This window comes from Micromys minutus (assembly GCF_963924665.1).
Source record: "Micromys minutus genome assembly, chromosome: 16".
In the NCBI taxonomy this organism is placed as follows: Eukaryota; Metazoa; Chordata; class Mammalia; order Rodentia; family Muridae; genus Micromys; species Micromys minutus.
Genome location: NC_137985.1, coordinates 34,518,829 through 34,541,081, shown reverse-complemented (window position 1 = coordinate 34,541,081; position 22,253 = coordinate 34,518,829). Strand labels below are relative to the sequence as shown.

General features: G+C 48.9%; 1 protein-coding gene across 2 annotated transcripts in view; it reads left to right on the top strand.

Annotated features, from left to right (window-relative positions):
- Positions 1-7,695: 7,695 nt before the first annotated feature.
- Positions 7,696-22,253, top strand: part of UBASH3B (ubiquitin associated and SH3 domain containing B) — a gene marked incomplete at its 5' end in the record, with an annotated part of 132,363 nt that continues 117,805 nt past the window's right edge. The window contains one exon of one of the 2 annotated variants that reach the window (XM_080929930.1): positions 7,696-7,829. In XM_080929930.1, coding sequence (XP_080786056.1) covers positions 7,702-7,829 — 128 coding nt within the window. The remainder of the gene's footprint in view (positions 7,830-22,253) is intronic. The other variant, XM_080929929.1, reaches the window with a different exon arrangement.

The window sequence follows — 22,253 nt, the reverse complement described above, 5'->3', positions numbered from 1 at the left end:
AAGATACAAAGACTGTTGGGAGCAAGAACTTTTTATTTGGTTGTCCTGGTGTTATATTCATTATGTGTTTACTTGAGACAGCTAAGAGGCCCAAGCTGGCCACAAACTCTACATCTTCCTGCCTTCTTCTGATTCTTTTTTAAAAGGTTTATTTATTATGTATCAGTATAGTGTAGCTGTCTTCAGACACACCAGAAGAGGACATTAGATCTCATTACAAATGGTTGTGAACCACCATGTGGTTGCTGGGATTTGAACTCGGGAACTCTGGGAGCAGTCAGTGCTCTTACCACTGAGTCATCTCTCCAGCTTTCTTGTTCTGATTGTTTTACAACACGTATATTATTACATGAAAAATCGGAGGCAGAGACACCAAGGCAGAATAACTATCCTTATCGGGAGGAATAGGGAGACATACACTCTCCAGTGAAGATTCCGAATAGAAACCCAAAAACAGACAAATATCACAACCCAACAAGCAAATGATGAAAACAGCTATCTCTCTCCTCTTCTGAGTGCAGTCAAGGGAAATATCTTTTTTATCAAAAGAGAAAAAATATATATACAAGTTTTCTGAGGCTGGAGAGATGGCTTAGTGGTTGGGTGTTTGCTGCTCAATGCACAATCTTGAGACCAGAGTTCAGATCCTAGCCTAGAAGCACACAACAAGCCTGGTGTCTCACAAAAGCCTGAAACCCCAGCTCCAAGGAAGTGAAACTGAGAGATTGCTGAGACTTGCTAGCTTCCAGCCTGGGAAATCTCAAGCCTTCAGTCCAGGGACAGACTCTGTCTCAAAGGAATAGGTGGAGAGGGAGAAAGGAGGAAGCTTGATGTCTTCTTCTGGCCACAGACATACAGAAGTGAACCTGCACACTCACATGCACCACCATTCACATGGACAGACACATGCACACAAACATATATATATATATATATATATATATATATATATATATATATATATATATGTATGATTTTATTGGTTTGGGCCAATGGTCTATATTTCTATATGTTTCTATGGCAGCTTGCCCCCCCCCCCCCGCTCTGTAACCTGACTTTAGACATTAAACAACAATCTGGAATTAAATACATGGACGATGGCTGGCTAACCTGGAACTTGCTATGTAAACCAATCTGGCCTCAAACTCAAAGCAATCCTCCTGCCTCTAGCCTCACAAGTGCTTAGACTATAGGCAGGGTCTGTTGTACTCAGACCTTACCCCTGTTCATTGGTTTGTGAAACTGGGTCTCATTTAGCTCAGGGTATCCTACAACATACTATGTAGCACAGGCTGGCCTGGAACACATGACACTCCCCTTGCCACCACCTCTAGACTGCTGGGATTACAGTTATATGCCATGTACCACTACTTCTGGTTCCACTCAATTTGTGACCAAAGATAAAGGTAACTTGATCTTAGTGTTTCATTTTACAATTCAGAAATGACACTATTTGGAGTCAAGAATTTATTGTTGTTGTTGTTGTTGTTATGTTTTATTTTTCTTTTTTAAAAGAAGACTTATTTACTTTATGTGAGCACACTGTAGCTGCCCTCAGACACACCAGAAGAGGGCACCAGATCCCCTTAAGATGGTTGTGAGCCACCATGAGGTTGCTGGGAATTGGACTCAGGACCTCTGGAAAGCAGTCAGTGCTCTTAACCACTGAGCCATCTCTCCAGCTCATGTCTTGTTTTTAAAGACAGAGTTCCCCTGTGTAGCTCCAGTTGTCCTGGAACTCACTCTGTAGACAAACTGGACTCGAGCTCAGAGAGCCACCTGCCTCTGCCTCCCAAGTGCTGGGATCAAAGGTGTGCGCCACAACCACCCGGCTAAAAATTCTTAATACAACTAAACCAGACCTGGTGGCATATGCTCAGGATCTCAGCATTTGGGAGACTGAGGCAGGAGGACTGTTGCCAAGTTCAAGGCCAGCCTGTGCTATGTATTGAGTCCCTGGTCTATTTCAGTCACAGAGTGAAACATTCAGGAAAAACAAACAAACAAAAAAGTGAGCTGGTGGTTACTCCCAAGCTGGATGACTCAGGTCTCACGGTGGAGGGAGTAAATCAGCTCCTTTAAGTTGTTTTCTGACCTCCTCAGGAGTGTTGTACAGGAATGCACCTTTGCTGCCCACAAAAACATGGAATAGAATCAGGAGGTTATGCATACATGGGGGTAAGGACAGGTTAATAAGGAAGAGGAATGGTCCGGGAATGGCAGAGGTTTCCAGGATTTGGGCATCATCTTTTTATCCCTTCCTTTTGTGGTTCTTTCCCATGCCAACATGGCCATCTTAACCTGTCTTGGAACAGGGGTGCTATTTAGTAACCTGATGCTACTCTGATGAAGTAAGAGATTGGCCATTAGCCGCAGCCTTTATAGATCCAGCCAGTTCAGACCAGCTCACCTGAAAGGCAGCTTCTGGTCTCTGAGCATCCAGGAGGATGATTATAAAGGAGCTTAATGGAGGGCAGAGATTGAAGTGGGTCACTTAGGTGACAGGACAAAGGGTAGATAGCCTCAGCACAAAGTCACTCCTCCTGGGAGGTTCCTTTTTTGTTTACTCTTCTCCCTGGGGCCAAGTCTCACTCTTCCTCATAAAATGAATCTGACTCCTCTCTCCCATGCTTTCCTTTTTATCCAAGTACAGACTTCCAAACTAAACCAGGTGTTAAAGAATCACCTAGTTCCAAAGCTGACTGTGACAGCACAAACCTATTGTCCTGAGTTTGGAAAACAGAGAACGGAAGATATGGAGTTTAAGGGCAACAACCTCCAGTACCTTAGCTATTTTTTTGAGGCCACCTTGGGTGTTTTAATTTGGGTTTTTATTGTTCTGATAAGACATCATGAAGTAAAAGCAAGTTGGGGAGAAAAGTGGTTACTTGCACATCACTGTGGATCACTGAGGAAGTCAGGACAGGAACTCAAACATGCCTGGAACCTGGAGGCAGGAGCTGATGCAGAGGCCATGGAGGGTGCTGCTTACTGGTTTGCTAAACGGTTTGCTCTTATAAACATGCTTTCTTATAAAACCCCAGACTACAAGTCTAGGGGTTTGGAACCATCCACAATGGGCCAGACCCTCTCCCATCAATCACCAAGAAAATCCCCAAAGGCTTGCCCGTGTCTTACAGAGGCAGTTTCTCAATGGAGGTTCGCTCCTCTGCGGTGACTCTAGCTTGTGCTCTAGAAGAAGTAGCTTTATATCCACCCAGCTTCTAATCGGGTAATCCTCCTGAGTTCCTGTGTCCTGGGATGACAGCCTACGGAAGCCCCACATTTGCCAGTTGAGGACATGGAGCCTAGGGAGCAGCAGTGCCTGACGTCAGAGGCAGGAAGAATTCTTCCTGATCGGAGCTGCAGCAGTCTCTCCCAGAGGCTCAAAGGCGGCTTTCCTTCACCTAGGGCACACTCGGGCTCTCAGAACTGGAAGCTGTCTTGGGACTTTCCCCTGCTGTTCTGAGGCAATTGTTGACCTTTCCTCCTGGCCCAAAAGAAGAAGGGAAAAGACAACAAGCTTCTGAAAGGGCAAGTACAGGCTGGTGTGCTGGCTGCAATCCTAGCACTTGGGAGGCTGAGGCAGGAGGCTCAGTTCCAAGTCAGCCTGGGCTACATAGTGAGACACTGTTTCAGAAGGAGGAAGGAGAAGGGAGAGAACAGATAGGAAAAAAGGAGGAAGAGGAAGAGGGGGAGGAGGAAGAGGGGGAGGAGGAAGTGAAGTCAGCTGATCGTATTCTGGGTATCTCTATGGCCTCTGGAAGGGCTCCTATTGCAAGAAAGCGGCTGGGGCCAGGAACAAGAAGTGCAATGGCATTCACATAAACAAAAGAGCTTTGTGATCTGGGTGGATTCTGACACAGCTGGGCACAGGGACATGACACTTGCTTTTCCTCCGAGGGAACAGCAGCTTTAGGATGTGTCAGCTCTGTCTTGTGCAAGCCCGCCCCAGCCTCCTTCCCCACAGCTATACGATACACTGTCAGACGAACACTCATCCCTCTTCCTCCTTCGAAACAGAACAATGTGGATGTTTATAAAGCTTCTCCTCGACTCTCACCGTTAATACAATTAGAGCACAATGCATCTTAATTGCCAGCCCTCTAACCCTTTGCAGAGCAAATGGCAGCCAGCCCAATTAAAACAGGTTCAGGCACTGAGCTGAGGCAGGGTGAGGAGCCAGCTTGGGACTTCTGCAAAACAACCAAAAAAAAAAAAAACAAAAACAAAAACAAAAACAAAAACAAAAAAAACAAACAAAAACAAAAAACAAAAAACAAAAAACAAAAAACAAAAAAATGGTCCCAGACATAACAAAATGGTTTGCCTTGAAGGTGCCTGGTTTCCAATAGCGGCCTTTGCAGGCTCTTTGCAATTGTTTCTGGACCCATCATTTTCTCTGTCCCACAGTTTTCCAGAGGCAGGGGAAAGGCAACTAAAGCAAACTGTCCAGAGAAACAGCTCCAACAAACCATGTCAAGAGGCACAGAAGACAGTCACACAGACCATGGGAGCACACACCTGAAAACAAGCCCTTGGAAGGAGGCTGATGCAGGAGGATGTTCAGTGTGAGGTTAACCTGGGCTACACGGGAAGACTGCCACAAACAACAGACAGACAGACAGACAGGCAGGCAGAACCAGGATGCTAATGGTTTGGCATCCTCTTTGTCATCATTACAGTAAGTGGTTGTTGGCTTACTATGAAAGTTTATTTTTATCATATTTATTCATTTTATTTTACGTGTATTTTGCCCACATATATGTCTGTGTACCACATGCAGGGTTGGTGTCATGGAGGTGAGAAGAAGACATCAGACTCCCTGGACCCGAAGTTACAGATGATAATGAACTACCCTGTAGGTGTTGGGAATTGAACCTGGGTCCTCTGCAAGAGCAACAAACACTCTCAAATGCCACCCCTCCCTTAAAGTTGGAATTTCTTAAGAAACAATTTTGGCCCAATGAGGTTGCTCAGAAGAAGCACTGAAGACCTGAGTCCAGAGTCCACACAGTAGAGGAAGAGAACTGAGCGCTGCAGATTTTCTGATCTACACACACACACACACACACACACACACACACAAATAAAATTGTAAAAGAAAACATCACAATGTTGCTTTAAGCTCTTGCATTGAAACACATACTGGGCCAAAAGACAGCACATTCCCAGGACATGGGTGCAGGCTTCTCAAGGGAGAGTCACTTCATCGTCTGCAGTGAGCCACGTGAGTGAGATGCTAAGGACTGCACCAAAGGCTCACTAAACCGGAGCTGCTGTTTCGTGCACGGCCTTGCACGCACACAGTGCGCCACAGACAGTCTGTCCTCTTGACTGAAATCCTGATCATCTAGCTCAAGCCCAGACATCTGAGAAAAGACTTTAGAATGCCGAGTACCATCCAGTAGACTCCTGAACACATCCTAAGGCGGCCAATCTATAAATTATGTTTTTTCCAAGCTGCCTCCAACCACTGCCTTAGCTACACATTCCCTCTGCTGGGAAGAAGAAACTCCCCCACCTAGGAAGTGCCAATTGCCCTTGGTTTCTTTCATAACACCAGGCAGAAATATGCAGATTCTTCCCCAGGCTTCCTCGGTCTCACCTTCCCACTTCCAAATGCCACTGGTACTTTGAAGAAACACCAGAGGAGGATGGGAGGTCAGGGAATTAAACTTTAATTTTCTCGGGTGCCTTATAAGGCAACATTTAAAGCCACAGTGAGGGCTTTCTTTATACACACTGACCACCCTCCTTTCCCTTAAGCAGGAGAGCAGGAAGAACTGTGATATCTAGAGAATTGGGGGAACAGGTAATTTGTTCGGGGTACCACGGTGAGTCAAAGCTCCATCTCTTCACTTGGGAGCTCTTTGTTTTCCTCTGCCCCTCTGAGCTGAGTTGTCTCATGGATAAACCGAGCCTATACAGCTAGGCATCCTCGGGGGTACTGTAAAAGACCCATGGTTGGGCTGAGTGGTCTTCCAGAGGTCCTAAGTTCAATTCCCAGCAACCACATGGTGGCTCACAACCATCTGTGATAGGATCCGATGTCCTCTTCTGGTGTGTCTGAAGACAGCAATGGTGTACTCGCATACATAAAATAAATCTTAGGGGGAAAAATGCCCCTTGGTTAATTCACCCATTATGCCACAATCACTGGCATACAAATGGCTCCAACAAATAAATGTTAGGTATCACCATCATCACCACTACCACCACCACCATCACTACCACCACTACCAACCACCACCACCATCACTACCACCACCATCACCACCACCACCACCACCACCACAACTACCAACCACCACCATCACCATCACCACCACCACCACCACAACTACCAACCACCACCATCACCACCACCATCACCACCACCACCACCACTACAACCACCACCACCATCACCACAACCATCACCACCACCATCACCACCATCACCACTACCAACCACCACCACCATCACCACCACCACAACTACCAACCACTACCATCACCACCACCACCACCACTACCATCACCACCACTATTCCCCCCAGAGAAGATCTGTGCCTCTCCGCTTACACTAAGTGGGATCAGTTCTTGATGCAGAACAATGGCTTTGTTTCCAGGTGATCAAGCCTTAATGGGTAAACAGAAGAAATAACTGTCTGTTCTTTGAGGCAGAGGTTGCTGATCCTACTGCAGTGGGGGTGAGTGGGAGAAGTCTCACTTTTAGCTCCTGTGCAGCAGGGGTCCTGTCTCCGAACCCTTTTATTGATAGGGTGCACACTCTCTCATGAATGTCAGCTCTTTCCATTCGTAAGTGCTATAGTTAGCGTCCTTTCTCTGTTCCGTCTCCTAGCTCCTAGCCCTTCATTTCTCTGCTTCCCCTCCCCTTTTCCTTCCCCTTTCTCTTCTTCCTTCCTCCCTGGCCTTTGCCCTCTCAGGTCCCACCATTTCCAAAAATCAGAGGCCCTTTTCCAGAAGCTGCTGTCTGGTCAGTCACTGAGGGACTCGGCCTACAGTGATGTAACAGCTTTGTAACTTCAGCAAGATCTATTTGAAGTGACACCTTTTCCCAGGCCTTGAGGTTTAGCCTTCTGCATCCATCCTTAAGGTAGGTTTCCATTACTGATCTCGCCAGTGATCAAATGGAACGTGAAATGGGTTATTCTGAAGCCTCGAGGCCCAGATGGGTCGATATACAAGCCAGGACAGAGCTGGGGCTCCTCCATAAATCGAAGCACACCGGCCTACTTCGTTTCTGGAGACCTTCTGTCTAGAAACAATCCCTACTACGGCTGGCTGGAATCCAGCCAGCCTAGTTTGGGCCGGCGCGGCCACTTTAAGAGAGGGGCGGGGCCCAGCACAGGCGAGGCAGGGCCTGCCCACAAGGCTTCTTTTCCTTTTTGATCCATTCAAAAAATTACTCATTGCAAATTCCCGGACAGCCCAGGGAGGAGAAGCTGGGGGTGCGGAGGGCAGAGAAGGCTGCAGCGGCACAACGCTGGGACTCCCGGACCCCGCGAGCTGAGGTCGGACCTGCAGCAGCCACCGGCCCGCGCCGAGCTCCAGTGGCCTCTCCAGGAAGCGTCAGTCTCCGCCCGTAGATCTGGGAGCGCCGCCCCCGCCGTCCCCCCGGGACCCCCGGCTCCGACGCGCGGGCGATGGGCGGCCGCTGAACGGGCACTCGGCATCGCGACCCCAGCGCTCGGCATGGCCGCGCGCGAGGAGCTGTACAGCAAAGTCACCCCGCGCAGGGACCGCCTGCAGCGCCCGGGCACCGTCAAGCATGGGTCGGCGCTGGACGTGCTCTTGTCCATGGGCTTCCCCCGCGCCCGCGCGTAAGTCACCCGACTCGGCCCCGCGACCCTCGACTTCGCTCCGGCTCGCCGTCCTGGCGCTGCCTGAGACTTGCTTAGGGGAACGCGATGGGCGCGCTGGAGGCGGAGTACCCGCCTAGGGTTTGCTTGGGGATGCTGGACCTCCTGGGCATCAGGTTCGAATCCCGGGTTTCGCGGGTGGCTCTGGGCGGTTCGCGCGCGTTCCCCCAGAGGTCTCTTATATTAAGCAGGGGGAGAGGCGGGTCCCTTGGAGGACTTGGATCCACTATCCATCCAGAATGCTGAGCAGGTTTGGGAGCTGGGGCCGGGGGTCTGTGGTTGGGGCAGCGGGGCAGGGTGACCGGCGCCCCCGCTGCTGCGGCTTCCAGCTCCGGATGTCGCTCTTGAGCTCTGGCTCCCTCCAGAGTGGGAGGAGCGGGAGCGTGGGTGTCGCTGCGTGTTCATTGATAGAGAGGATGGAATGGGAAGGAGAAGTGATTCCTCCAGGGGACCAGGGTTCTCGTCAGTGGTGACGGCAGCACAGAAAGCTGTGGGTGCTCGAAAGTATGGGGCGGGGCGGGGAGGGGGTGCTGCCCGCCTGCCTCCTCCTTCCTTTCCGAGGGTGGGCGGGCGAAGGGCAGAGAGTGCAGGTGGCTGTCGCCTTAGCCTTCTGGGAAGAGTCGGGTTGCCAGTGCTAGGCTGCAACAGTTCTCTGGAGTCGGTGCACACCAGTGCAAAGTGCTGGAACCTCACCTGATTGAAAGCCGGCGCCTTTTCTGGTTAATTACTAGCTTTCTTGTTTCCTTGGTGGGGACACGAAGTTGGAGATGGTGGCAGATGCTCCCCCCCCCCATTACATCACCAGAATCGAAGAGTTGGGCGAACTTATCAGATAGGGTCCAGTCAGTAAGTTCGTTCGTTCTCTCCTCCGCTTTCATTCAAGCGGCAACTCCAGGTGTCCCTCCTGAGAGCCTTGTTTCCTAACTAACATGGGGACAGTCCAAGGAAAGCTGACTCCAATTCAGCCATGTATCATCCTACCCAGCTTGCTCAGAGAGGCTGCAGTGCTGTTTGGCTTGGTCTATGAAAGGCTACCAAGTGGACCAAGATTTCTACTTCTCGCTGACTTCGAAACACTAGGACTTCAGCACAACATAGGGAGAAGGTGTGAAGGGTTTTGCACAGGGTGCCAAGTGGGGGTCCTCCATGGAAAGCCCTGAGGATGGGTGATCTTGAGAACCCTGGCTGAGTCCAAATGTACTGTAGAAGTTGCTTAGTTCCAAGCAGCTGCCATTTCTGAAGTGAGATCAGCGTCTTGGACCCTCATTGATTAATTAAACAAAGATGTGTTTCAGCGGACTCTTTAGATGTTTTGTATCTGATATTCAGTGGGCTTTAAGGGAACAGTCTGGTTTCTTCAATGGGCCTCAGGCCTTGCTCAGGTCATGACAGACTAGGTTGATGCCTTGATTGCATCTTCTTTAATCCCTGAGGTCGCACAATAGCAAGAGCACTGATGACATACTATTGATGCTTGGAAACACTTTATTTTCGTCACCCACATATCCTTCTAGCAGCTTAATTAAGACATATCCCATGCCTGTTTTATGACCTAGGAAGCTGGGGTTCAAAGGGGTTATGCCACTCACTTAGGGTCACAGTAGTTGGGGAAAGCAGAGACTCCAACCCGTACGTGTGTCTGTACTGTCAGACCTCAAAGGAAGAGCTGTGGGTTTCCCCGTGGATGAGATCCTCTGAGCTCTGCCCTGCACACCGTAGACAGGCACTAAATGGTAACACTGTATCAGTTTCTGTTGGCTGCTTACATCAGCAGAAATGTATTGTCTCCATATTCTAGTGGATAGATGCTCAAAGTCGCTGTCCCTGGGAGTAAACTGTGTTGGTGAGGTTGTGCTGCCTCTGAAGGCTCCAGGGGAGAATCTATTTCATGCTGCCAGCTTCCGGTGGCTGGTGGGTATTGTTTGGCTGTGGCTACCCCCATTTCATTCCATCTGGTCTGTTCCCTTAATTCTAGTCTCTTTGAACCAAAACCCTCCCGGTGTTTTTATGATGCACATAGAAAACTCTGTATGTGTATGTGAGAGAGACAGGACAGCTTATGAAGTCTAGTTCTCTCCTTGTACCACATGGTTCTGAAGGGGAGGACAAAGGACACCAAGCTTGATGGTGAACACTTGATACCATCATCTCCAGCTCCATCCCTGTCATTAGCAAACGGCACAACTCTGTTCTATTTCATGGCTTAGCTGTATTCCGTGAATGCATATGATTACCCTGTGGTCCTCGTGGGTAACCCAGATAACTACCCATGTCCAAGTCATCCCTGAACTTCATAGCATCATTCCTGGGAAGTCTTTTCTTTGCCATGTAGTGTTTACAGGTTTTAGGGATTAAGGCATAGACACCTGGCAGTGGTAGCTCACCCCTTTAATCCTGGCACATGGGAGGAAGTGGCAGACTGCCTGGTCTATAGAATGAGTTCCAAGACAGCCAGAGCTAAACAGAGAAAATCTGTCTCAGCAAAACAACCCCCCCCCCAAAAAAAAACAAAACACCACCACCACCAACAACAACAACAAAAACCCTGGAAGGGACAGGGGACCACAAATACCTTTTGGAGGGTCATTAATTAGCTTACTACAAAGTATTTTACTATTGCTGTTACTGCCTCTCTTCCTTTTTCCAAGAGGAAACAGAAGGTCTGAGGAAGGAAGGTGGGGTTTATCGCTCTTAGCTAAATTTCTCCTAACAGGAAGTGGTGTTCTTGGAGTTACCTGACCAATTTCTATGCCCTGAGCAGGTTTGATTTTGTTTTTGTCTTCATTCTCAAGGGGTCTCTTGTATCCCAGGCTGGCTTCAAATCTACCATAAAAATGAAACTGGCCTTGATTTCCTGCTCCTCCTGCTTCTACCTCCACATGAGGCCCCAAAGGAGGCTTGAATGGGGTCCCTATTCCGCCCTAAAGATACAAGTATCTGCCTTTCACCTTAGTGGGCTAACCCTAGCTGACTCAGGTCAGCCAGAGGCAGCTATTGCAGATTTCAGAGGGCAGGACTTTCACTTCATGTGGAGAACTGAGGAGGAAGACTGCAAGATTTACCTGACCAGAAATACTCGCTGGAGCATCTGCTCTTGAGGGAGGAATGTGAGGATTGAACAGTGTCATCCCTGGGGTCCCAGAAGAGTCTTGATGTAGCCGATGAAAAGAGACTCTTCCAGCCTTCCGAGAGTAGCTGAAGTGGGGGCTACTAGCCAGAGTCCTCGGGGTATAGCCGGGCCTGTCTGGGAACAGGGACCGGACTCTGGGTGGCTACAGAGAGGCCAGGGCAGAGGGACCAGGTTCCATTCTGATCTATGCTGTGCCATGCTGAGGCCCTGAAATTGACTTAACCCCAGGGCCTTTCTGGAGCCTTCTCAGGGGAACGCTCTTAATGAGCCTGGGCTTATTAAGTGCTTGACAGAGCTGAAGGCGCAGACTGCCAGGCTGGGCCAACCAGGGTGACCTCGGGGTATGTTCTCTGTGGCTTGTCACTCCTCTACCGGGCTTTGTCACCTCACATAAGCTTCTGTCCAACCTAAATTGCTATAGAAGGACCTGCTTGTGCTCTACTTGGTGGTTCTGTTGGGGAGCCAATGAGGTAGGGTTGAACTCCGGCCTCCAGAAGGAAACTTTAAAAGGCTGTATGGCTTCCTTTTCCTTTTTATGCTCATTAGTTGTGTGCTGGCCCAAATGTTCTAAAAATAGAAACCCAACTTCCTCCAGGCTGGTGAGGTTAGTCTGAAGGAAAAGGAGGCGTGATCCAGGGGCAAGGGCCCGAGGCTGATGAGGCCTACGGGACTCGAGTGGTCCTGAGGAGGGTGGAAGCCGCCTGTAGCTGATCACACCCAGCTTCAGACACGGGAGCACTGTGCGTGTTTGCCCTCCCTGGCTTTAGAGGATAGATGCTCTCAGCTTGTCTCTAGGAGCCAACTGTTTCCCTTGGAGCAAGTCAGGGAGTGACATCCAAAGGACTCGTGGCTCATGTTGTTCTGTACCAGCAGCCTTTTACTTTGTTTCCTCTCATTTGTTTATTTTAGGTTTGAGACATGTATCCCAGGCTCACTATAAACTCACTGCACAGCTAAGGTTGGCTTTTGAATGCTTAACTTCTCTTCCTGAATGCTGGTAACAAAGTTGATAAACTACAGTTGGCTTTTTTTTTTTTTTTTAATGTGCATAGGTGTATTGTTTACATGTATTTCTGTGTGAAGGTGCCAGATCCCCTGGAACTGGAGCTATGGGCAGTTGTGAGCTGCCGTGTGGTTGCTGGGAATTGAACAGGTCCTCTGGAAAAGCAGCCAGTGCTCCTAACCACTGATCCATCTCTCCAGCCCCTTATTTTTAAATGTTTTAAGGTTGCCTGTGGCTAGAACATTTTTTGCTTATAAAAAAATTTAATGGTTTGTATGTATCTCCTAATGACTGACAGAGAGAGAGAGAGAGAGAGAGAGAGAGAGAGAGAGGGAGAGAGAGAGAAAGACTGAGACTGAAGACTGGTGTGGTATAACTCATTGGCAGAACACTTGCTTAACCTCCACAAACTCTGGGTTCAATCCCCAGTACTCTGAGAGAAATAAATAACAAAACAAGAAAGTCTTGCAAGGGACCTAGCAGGAAGTCCCAAGTTCTAATCCAGCATTTATCTGATTCCTGAATCATCGACTTTCCCATTGTGTCTCTTTTCCTCAACATGGTAATCAGCTTGAGTACACAGCAGTGCCTGCCCTGTTAACAGAGGCAAAGACTTAGAAACATCGAGCCTGGACATTCACTATTATTGTGATCCTGTTGTATTACCATTAGGAGATGGAGTGGGCAGTGTTGGTGTATCTACAGGTAGGAATAGCTGGGTGAGACAGGCTTGTTTTTCTCAGTTGAGAATATTTGAGCTATGTCTAATTAAAGAGCTGGACAGTGGCAGAAAGCTGGAGTAAGCGCCTGGGACTTGGGCTTCAGGCACCAAGCCGAGTTAGCTACACTTCACTGCTCAAAGATAAAGGCTGCCCAAAGTAGCCCCATGAGCTGTTGAGGGCCAACCCACAGGGCCATGCATTAAAATATCTAGTTTCTCTGGCTCTCTCTCTTTTACCTGTTGGTTGACACTGGATCCTCTGAAAGCATTTGGCTCAGCAGATATCTCTGAAATGTAGCCAACTCTGACCTGGGGCCTAGGGCTCCTTCCCTGTGCGTCTTCGATAGAAAACTATAATTGTGGTCCACTTGCCACAGAAGAGTTCTTAACAGGTGGACAGGGCGAGAAGTCTCTACCTACTGTAACCATGTTCTTGTGCAGCATTCTCTACACTTGCGAGTTACTGTGCAGTTTAAAAGGAACTCTATTGTGTATTAAATATCTGCAGCCTCATAGTAGTCCTCTGGGGGCTATTGCCTTCACGGTTAGTTTTGGGGGTCCTTATTGCTATTCGGACCTCAGCCTAAAACTTCAAGGCCAGTGACTCTTCTGCGTACAGAGAGATTACAATGTAAAAGGATGATGGCAGATCATCTTTTAAAAGTCTTATGAGGAGTCATAAACAACAAAATGATTCACGGGGATAGGCAAGTGCATCAAGACAAGGCATATCTGAGGCCTCAGTGTTTTCTTGTGTCGGGTCAGTAAGATGGACTGGTAAGATGGCCGTGCTTGCTGTCAAGCCAGACAACCAAGTTCAACCCTGGAACCCACAGGGTAGATAGAGAAACCAACTCCAGGAAGTTTCCCTCTGGCACCGTGGAAGCTTTCTTGCATCCCTTTGTGGTAGTTCCTCTTGAGTTCGAACCCTGAGTCCTGTGCAGCTTCAGATCTGGTTATTAATTTAGGCGACTTTTTTTTCTTGCATGTAAGTGTTATCGTATGGTGCTTACTGGTGTACTTGAGATATTTTAGTGACTCTCTCTCTCTCTCTCTCTCTCTCTCTCTCTCTCTCTCTCTCTCTCTCTCTCTGTGTGTGTGTGTGTGTGTGTGTGTGTGTGTGAGGGGAGAGCAGGGGGGGTCTTTTAAAGCTTTTCTGAGATAGGGCCCCGTATAGCCCGGCCTGGCCCCAAACGTAGAGTATAGCTGAGGCTCAGTTTGAACTTTGGGTGGTGCCTCGACCTTGTAAGCACAGTGATACTGGGCATGTGCTAGCACACTCGGCTTGATTGTGATTTTCTCGTTGTTGTTGTTCAGAATCCTGTGTTGTGAACCAGTAGTTCGTTCCTTCTGGTTGACCTTGAGCCCTGTGAATGGACTGCTGGCCTGATTATAACCCCTAAACACAGCTTCTATGAAAGTTTCCCTTTACACCCTAATCTCTAATTGCACGTTAGGCTTTTCGACCACATTGGCGATGACACGGCAGATTCACAAACATACCCACTTTTAAGTCTCAGAGATTGAACATTTGATGAGGAAACAAGCCCAGAAGGCTAAGGAGCTTTCCTTCTGTGGGCATCTGTCAGCTGTCTTAACTGTCTGTCCCCAGGCAGGCATTGCCCATAAGAGCCTTTTCCTCTGTGCCCACATCTGGGGACTGGAGAGACCCCATTTTTAATCTGTTTCCTTCCTCCTGCCTTGGTGTGAAGTTTGAAATCCTTCCTGGGTTTGAGTCCTAGATCTGCCCCTTACCAGCCAGATGAGCTTGGGGTGTCTCTGTACCACTGTCCAGCCCCTACTGACATCTAAAATTCTTCAACTTAGGTAGTCCTCTGCCTCAGCCTTCTGAGTAGCTGAGATTATAGGTGTGTGCCACCAAGCCAAGCTCGGCTTGTAAACTTTTGACCATAACATTGGGGCACTCAATGAGACATACCAGGCCGTGCAAAGTCGGGCGAACCTGGCATTCCTTGTAAGAGAGAGTTTTTACTGCCACTTGAGTGACCCTGTCATTCTTCACAGGGCTGGTGCTGTCGGGACGCCCCAGTGCTCTGTGCCTTTATGTCCCTGCCTCTCTCTTTGCTGGGATACGCAGTAGTAGATGGGCAGAGGCCAATGGTGTTTCTCAGCACCACGTTCTGCTCCCTCGTGCCTGGCTCCCTCTGGAGGGTCTGAGCAGTGCCAGGCCAAGTACAGCAGAACGAAGCAGAGCCAGCACTGCCCAAGCTGCTGGCTGTGATTGATGGCCAGGCTCAGGGATCTGATGGGGTACCATATGGCTGTCTACTGATTACTCTCAAATGGAATCAGACTTGAGGTCTGGAGGGAGTGAGAGAGAGAGAGAGAGAGAGAGAGGTTCAAGAACACATCTCCTGTACCTTTCTGCACTGTGATGGGCATAGCCCCAAGCAGGACACAGTCAGTGCCAGGAGAAGGGTGGTAGCAGTGCCCGCGGGGACTAAAAGCCCTTGTCTTCTCTAAGGAGACGTCTCTCAGGGACCATTGGGAATTTGCCCAAAGTCTTCAAGGAGAATCTCTCTGCTGCTTTATTATTTTTTTCCCCTGTAGGGTGACATTGGGCTGAATCCTCTGGTACATCTCCCAAGGGCATATGGGTTTAATCTTCTCCTTCTCCCTCTTCCCACCACCCCCACCCCATTTATTTATTTATTTATTTATTTATTTATTTATTTATTTATTTATTTAGTGAGCCAGCTGGCACTGAAGTCTTCATCCTCCTGCCTCAGCATGCCCAGTATTCCATTTTCCACCACCCCTTTCCTTAGTGATGTAAATCATCCTCTCTGCCTCCCACTATTGATGAGAGGACGGTGTCCCAGGTGACCACCTCCTGTGCCATGGTATCCCACTAAGCTCTGTGGAGTGGAGGGAATGCCAAAACACAGTCTCCAGCGAGCACTGCAGGCAGCTGCTGCATCTGGCCAGCTGCAGACTGTTGCCAGTGACCCTGGAGTGGCACATGAATGTCTTACAGGCTAGAGTGAATGTCCAGAGGTGCTGGACGTTGTCACCCCAGGAGCAGGCCAGTGGTAACACCCGGTGCAAATAGGGATCTTTGGCATTCTGGCCCCAAACAAAACTGCCTTTCTTGGCTTCTTAGATGTGTGTCCTTGGCTTTCCTGAGCTCCAGTGGTTCCTACTATAAAGGACTTTGAACTCAGCCATTTCTTAGAACCTTTGCAATAGCTGAGCGGCTCCTCAGTGACTTGGACAAGTGTGTTAAACATCACCAGGACATTTGTGTGGCTTCTTTTCTATCCTAGGGAACCTGGATTTTGTGCCTTCACCTTTCTTTGTTTTCTTTTCTACAACACTTTATTGTCTAAGAATGTTCCTGCAGGACGTAGGGAAGTGGCTCAGTTAGTAAAGTACCTGCCCTGCAACCTTGAGAACCTGAGTCCCACCATTTAGTATCCACATAAAAAGCCAGCTATGGTGACACACATTTAAGGTCACATTGGAGCCATGGAGCTTGCTGGCCAGCCTAGCCTAATCATGGAGGGCCAACTTCCAGGTCCCAGAGAGACCCTTGTCAAAAAGCAAGGTGTGTATGGCTGCCAAAAATGACACCTGGGGTTGTCCTCTGGCTTCCACATGCACACGTATGTAAAACACACACACACACACATACACACACAGAGAGCTCTTTAGGACTGTTGATATTCTAGAGAGTAAATAAATGGAAAGAAAGAAAGATATGAGGCAATTACAGCCATGGGGAGTCATTTAATGAGTGTGCATTAGAGTAATTTCCCAATTGGTACGAAATGTGCTTGCTTTCCTGCAAAATACAACCAACATGCTGGTAAAATAGGAGAGGAGGTCCTGCCTACAGCCTGGCACCTAAGATCACCAAATGGTTCAGGGATACCTTTTTACTTCAAGGGACATCTTCCTTTCAGTGGAGTTGCCAGGAGTTTACGTAATGCTTTCCGTGTGCTCCCTGGCTCCTGTAAAGGTATAAACATTCTTGTGTATAAGGCAACCTTGGCAGCGAAACTCTCAGGACTAGGGCTGGTTCTGCGCAGCGGTGAGAAGCTGAAAGAAACGCCAGCCTGGGTTCACAGCGGTCTGCGGGATGCCTGGGGGAGGCTGAGGGCACAGATGAAGGATATGTATGGCAGCTGCCTGCTTTCAAGTGTTGGAGCCATGTGGCTGGAGAGAGCTTGTTTGGGAATCAGGTAGCTGAGTTGCTTAGAATCTTCCTTCTCTGGACACTGTGCCCCATTCAGAAATATTTACCGAGAGCATTCACTCTCTAAATGTTTATCCTTTTGTCCCAGGAAGGAAGCACTTCAAGAGCAGAAAGGAAGTGTGCTCCCATAAGGGCTGTTGTGTACAGTGCATTCAGCCACAGAGATGTATGCAGAGCCCTGCAGGGTCAGCTGGAGTCTCCAACCGGAGTCACCTGCAGACTCACTCCTTACTCAGCCTCTCCTGGAAGAGCCCGCCTGTGCGGCCTCTCTCTCTCCTTTGTGTCTGGTTACATTTGTCCCTCTCTGACACTGCAGCTGGGGCCCGCTTGACTGCTCCTCTTCCCATCCTCATCCTATGACCCATGAAACAAATTAGGCAAAGGGGCATCCCTACTGTTAGGAAAAAGATGAAGAGAGTGACCGGGACCAATGAGAGAGAGAGAGAGAGAGAGAGAGAGAGAGAGAGAGAGAGAGAGAATGCTCCATGGAGGTGTGGTGAGGCATGGGGGCAAGGGGTATGCTTCTGGGGGACTCATTTTGGGAATCCCTTCCCCCTGAGGGACCAGCCACAGGACAGTATAGCCCAGAATAGTTTATTCAGGGCATGGGGAGGGGTGTTAAGAGGGTCGTAGGGGCAGAGAGAGAGAAGAGAGGAGTAGAGAAGTAGAGGCCAGCCATGAGCACATGGGGGGGGTGGAGAGAGGAGGGACAGGTGGGGAGAGCAAGAGACCTTCCAGGAACATCGAATACACTTCCTGAGGTCCTCTAATAGCTTGCTAATGAGACGTTTGCTGTGTGCCATGCTTTTCAGAAGACAAAACCCAAAAGTATAGACCCTTTGCTGCATATTTGCAGGAAGTGTGAAAGCTTGTTCTCATAGGAGCTGGGGGTACAGATATAATTAGGTCTAATCTCTTTCCCTGAGACATTGGTACTCTGGTGTGAAAGAGAGAGTGATATCATGACCCTCAGCTCTGCCTCTGACGGGCAACAGCCTAATGTAGTTCAAAGGATACCAGCTGCAGTCTCAATCCCCGAGTGAGTCTCAGGTGCCTGTGCATTTCCAGGGCTCTGTCACCCATACCCTTTGGGACACACACCCTTCCATAAAATGACCTTGGTCAAAGAAACGTACGGCCGTGTGGTACACAACACATTGATGGCCTGGGGTGGAGGTTAGTTAACAGAATGTTTGGCTGGCATGCATAGAAGCCCTGGGCTTCGTCCCCAGGACCGTGCCAGTGATGAGCATTGATGAATACCTGTAACTCTGGCACTCGGGAGACGGAGACAGAAGGATGAGGAGTGTAAGATCTTCCTCACACACATAGCCACTTCAAGGCCAGCCTGGGCTACGTTGCGCAGGAGGGACACGTTATGACCAGAGGACCAGAGAGGGAAACTTGAGTGTGAAATGCAAACACAACACTATCCACTGATAAGATTTCCTCTGTCGGAGGAGGGGTGGCAGGGTTCAAAGGATTTTATATTACAAGTGGAGCATCTCTAACCCAAGAACGGAAACTCTGAAATGCTCTAAAACATGCAACCTTCAACATAAGCATGTTGCTGCATGCAGCAGGTCTCATATCTGGCCTCGGGACACAGAGGCACCGAAAATCTGTGACATCGCCTGCAGGTCATGCCTGTGAGGTATGGAACATGTGTGAGTTTCACGTGCTTAGGCTCGATGTGTGTGCAGTTATCCCTGAAAGAGGATGAAGCGTGAGGTCCTTACACCCCCAGCATGTTGGGTAAGAGTTGCTTGAACTGAACAGACTGTGAGGCCGTGCTTGTGGGAAAATTTTCCAGAAGGAGAAGCTCAGAAGCCCGTAGCTGGGATAGTAAACACAGTTACTGGCTCCGGCCCTCAGATAAAACTGAGGAGAAATAAGAGCAGCAGATGAAGTGAGGCTTTCAGGATCTCACAGGTTGCCTGTGACAGAAGCAAAGCCTTGCTAATACCATTAGATACCACTCCCAGAGCTAACTCCCATCTACTCCCTTATTTGGACACTTCCTTCTCCTGAGACTGACTACCAAGGTTCATCTGTCACAGTATTGATGTCCACCAGATTAGCCTTTACAAGTGATTTCTCTCCTTTTTCTCTCCCAGTGTTTTGCTTGAGACAAGATCTCACTCTGTAGCCAAGGCTAGCCCCACAGTCCTCCTGCCCCTGCCTCCTCCCTGCCTCCTCCGCACTGGGACTATAGGTGCTTGTACCACCCCACCCAGCCCTCCCATCACCCCACCCAGCCCTCCTATCACTGTACTCAGCCCTCCCTGTCTTTTGTTCTGCCTCGCTTCCCTGCTGTTGCTGGACCTTTGTTTGTTTCTCATCCTAGAGAAGACAATAGTCATTTGCCCTTAGGCCTTCTGGGAATGACAACCAGGAGGGTGGGATAGGGTGGAAAGTGCTACCCACAGTGGAGGGTTGAGAGAGCCAGAGGTGTGTCACTTGAAGAGACTCTGGTAAGCTGGAGCATGCTGAACATGGTTCTGACAGCCCTTGCCCTCCCCCAGCCCTACCCATTCCCTCCGCCTTTCTTCCTAAAAACCATTAGATTACATTCCTAAAGCTAGCTACCAAGGTCTTTTCCCTTATTTGGCCACTTCCTCCTCCTGAGGCCTACTAGCAACGTTCAGCTATCAATGTATTGAAGCCCACCAATCCAAAGCCCACTTTGGCTCACCTAACTAAACATGCTCAGTTAAAATTAAACAGGATATCTTAATAGGGGGTTTCCCCTTGTACAGTTTTAAACCACTATTTTTCTATGGGACACATCTGTCCCCTCTCTATCCAGAGGCAGTCCTTTGTCCTCTGGGACAAATACCCCTCCTCCTCCCTAGTTCCCGTCCCCTTCTCTTTTATCCTCTATCTCCTGTCTTTGTCTCTAATTTCCTGTCCTCTGTCCCTCTGGGATAAATAAATCTCCTTTGTGCTGAGAATTTGGTCTTGAGCATCCTAAGCAGATCTGTTTCCTAATATCACCCGTCCGTCCATGAAAGTTGGGACACAGTATATTCATCTGGGGCTGAAAACGGGCTTTCAAGTGGAATGGTTCAAATCCTGGCTCTGTTGCTTTCCAAGGATATGGTTTTATTGTGTGGCAAATCTTTTCCCAGGAAGATAACATTTTGCTCACCCCAGATAGGGATCCCACGACAGACCACACAGTACAGATACCACCAGAGTCCTACGTGGTGAGCCAGGGAGCTTTATTGGGGTTACTCACAGGAAATATGGGTGAGGGGGCATTATTTACAGGAGCAGAAAAGACTCAAAGACAGCTGCATCATCAAAGCCCACCCCAGCATGGCTGACAACTCATCACAAAGCTGAGACCCTGTAGTACAACACACAGTTCATCAGGTTGGAGGGTGTCTTCCAGGTACCTCAGCCGGTCTAAACCTCTTCTGGACAGCTCTGCCGCCTTCTGCTTCATCCAAGCAGTTGGTCTGGTCTCAGAGACTTGTGTGCAACTTCTTTTGTGTGGAGAGTTGTCCTTAGAGGTTATCCTGGCCTTTCTTACTCTGGCAAGAAGGGGCCTAGTGAAGCGGTCATCTCAGGGACTTGCTGGAGCTAATTTGAGTTTACCTTCCTGCTTTAGGAGGTCTTCCTGTACAATTTCATGAATGTTTTGATCTCAAAGGCAACTGTTTTCAACCAGTTAACTCTAGATTGGGTGAATCAAACAGAGGCAATGTAAGTGAAACCCACAAAGAGCTGTGTGCGTAAAGAAAGCCACGGCATACAGAATGCTACTTGTGATTTATCTTCAGTTGTTGGGCCCTGGTTCTGGGCTCTGCTGAGGTGCATGTGGACCCCACCAAATTCCCTTGTTTCAGAGGACACTCTGAGGACAGCTGGGGCCATGAGGTGCTTCCTCCGAAACGAACACTTCCTTCTGGAGGCTTCCATTTTTCACCTCATCTCTTTTGGGAAGCAGGGATATGAGTCACAGGGAGTTAGCAAGTGGCTTTTGTGAAACGCAGCACACTCGGCGAAGGGCGTGTGTAGCTGCTTCCGTTAGCTGCTGTCAAAAGTTACTACATGCGGAATAACTTTGAGCACCCGAGTTTATCCAGTAGTTTGGGGGTCAAGAGTGAAGGCGTTGTTTCCTTGTTCTGGTTTTATTTTGTTTTTGTCATTTGTTTTTTTGGGGCCTTGCTAATTAATGTAGTTGGACTTGCCTGGAACTCTCTGTATCGTGGTGAGTCTAGCCTCACACTTGCAGCAAGTTTGCCTCTGCCTCCCGGATGTTGGAATTACAGGCATGTGTGAGCACACCTGACTCCAAAGTGTGCCTGTTTGCAGGGCAGACAAACTGGGGTTCTGTTTGGAGGCTCTAGGAAATACTCTGGGCTTGCTTTTCCCAGCCCTGGAAGTCTGCCTTCAATTCTATGGCTAGTGGCACCACCCTCAAAACAGGTTGGTTTGACAACTGAGCCATCCTTACTTCTCTTCCCCTGCCCCAGCCCCCATGCCTCATTCCATCCGTTCTAAGTTTCCTTGTGATTGCTCCTCCCCAGTTAAAGAAACTTAGCTCTGCCACCTTGTAAAGTGTCTGTTGTAGTGGAGGCAGCATCCCAGGTTCTAGCATTGGGGGGGGGGGGCATGAGCAGCTTCCGGATGCTCTCAATCTGTCAGCTACAGCCCCAGGTCTAAATTTCTCCCTAGTCTGTGACACCTGTCATATTTTCCTTTCCTGTCACTAACCATCATTTGCTATCTTATTTCTTTTTTTCCACTTCTATTTTTTGAGACAGGGTTTCTCTGTATGGTGCTGGCTGTCCTGGAACTCAGAGATGTGCCTGCCTCTGCCTTCCCAGTGGGATTAATGGTGTGAGCCACCACCACCTGACTTCGATGGGAATTTTTAACCAAAACCCAGAGTACTGGTGTTCTGTGAGGTTTGATGAGTAACTGAAGGCAGGAAACTTGAGTTCCAAATAAATGAGGTGATATCCCTAGATTACACAGGACTGAGGTCACAAGGACAGCCTGGTTTGCCCCTTGGTTTGTTTCTGGGCTCCACCTAAAAAGCCTTGTGGTTGACTTTCTAGTGGTGTCGACCTACTGGGTTGACAATGATGCTAACTCCTCCTTTTTGGAAACTGTGTGTGTGTGTGTGTGTGTGTGTGTGTGTTGGAGTGTGGTGAGGACAGACACACTAGTTCTTGGAGTCACAGATCATCCAGCTCCTGACAGCTACGCAGCTTCCACCTCTGCTGACACTGAGCCATGGTGGTAGAAACAGGAAGTACATTCATGTTCCTGTGGCTTCACTGAGAGACTCCCTGAGC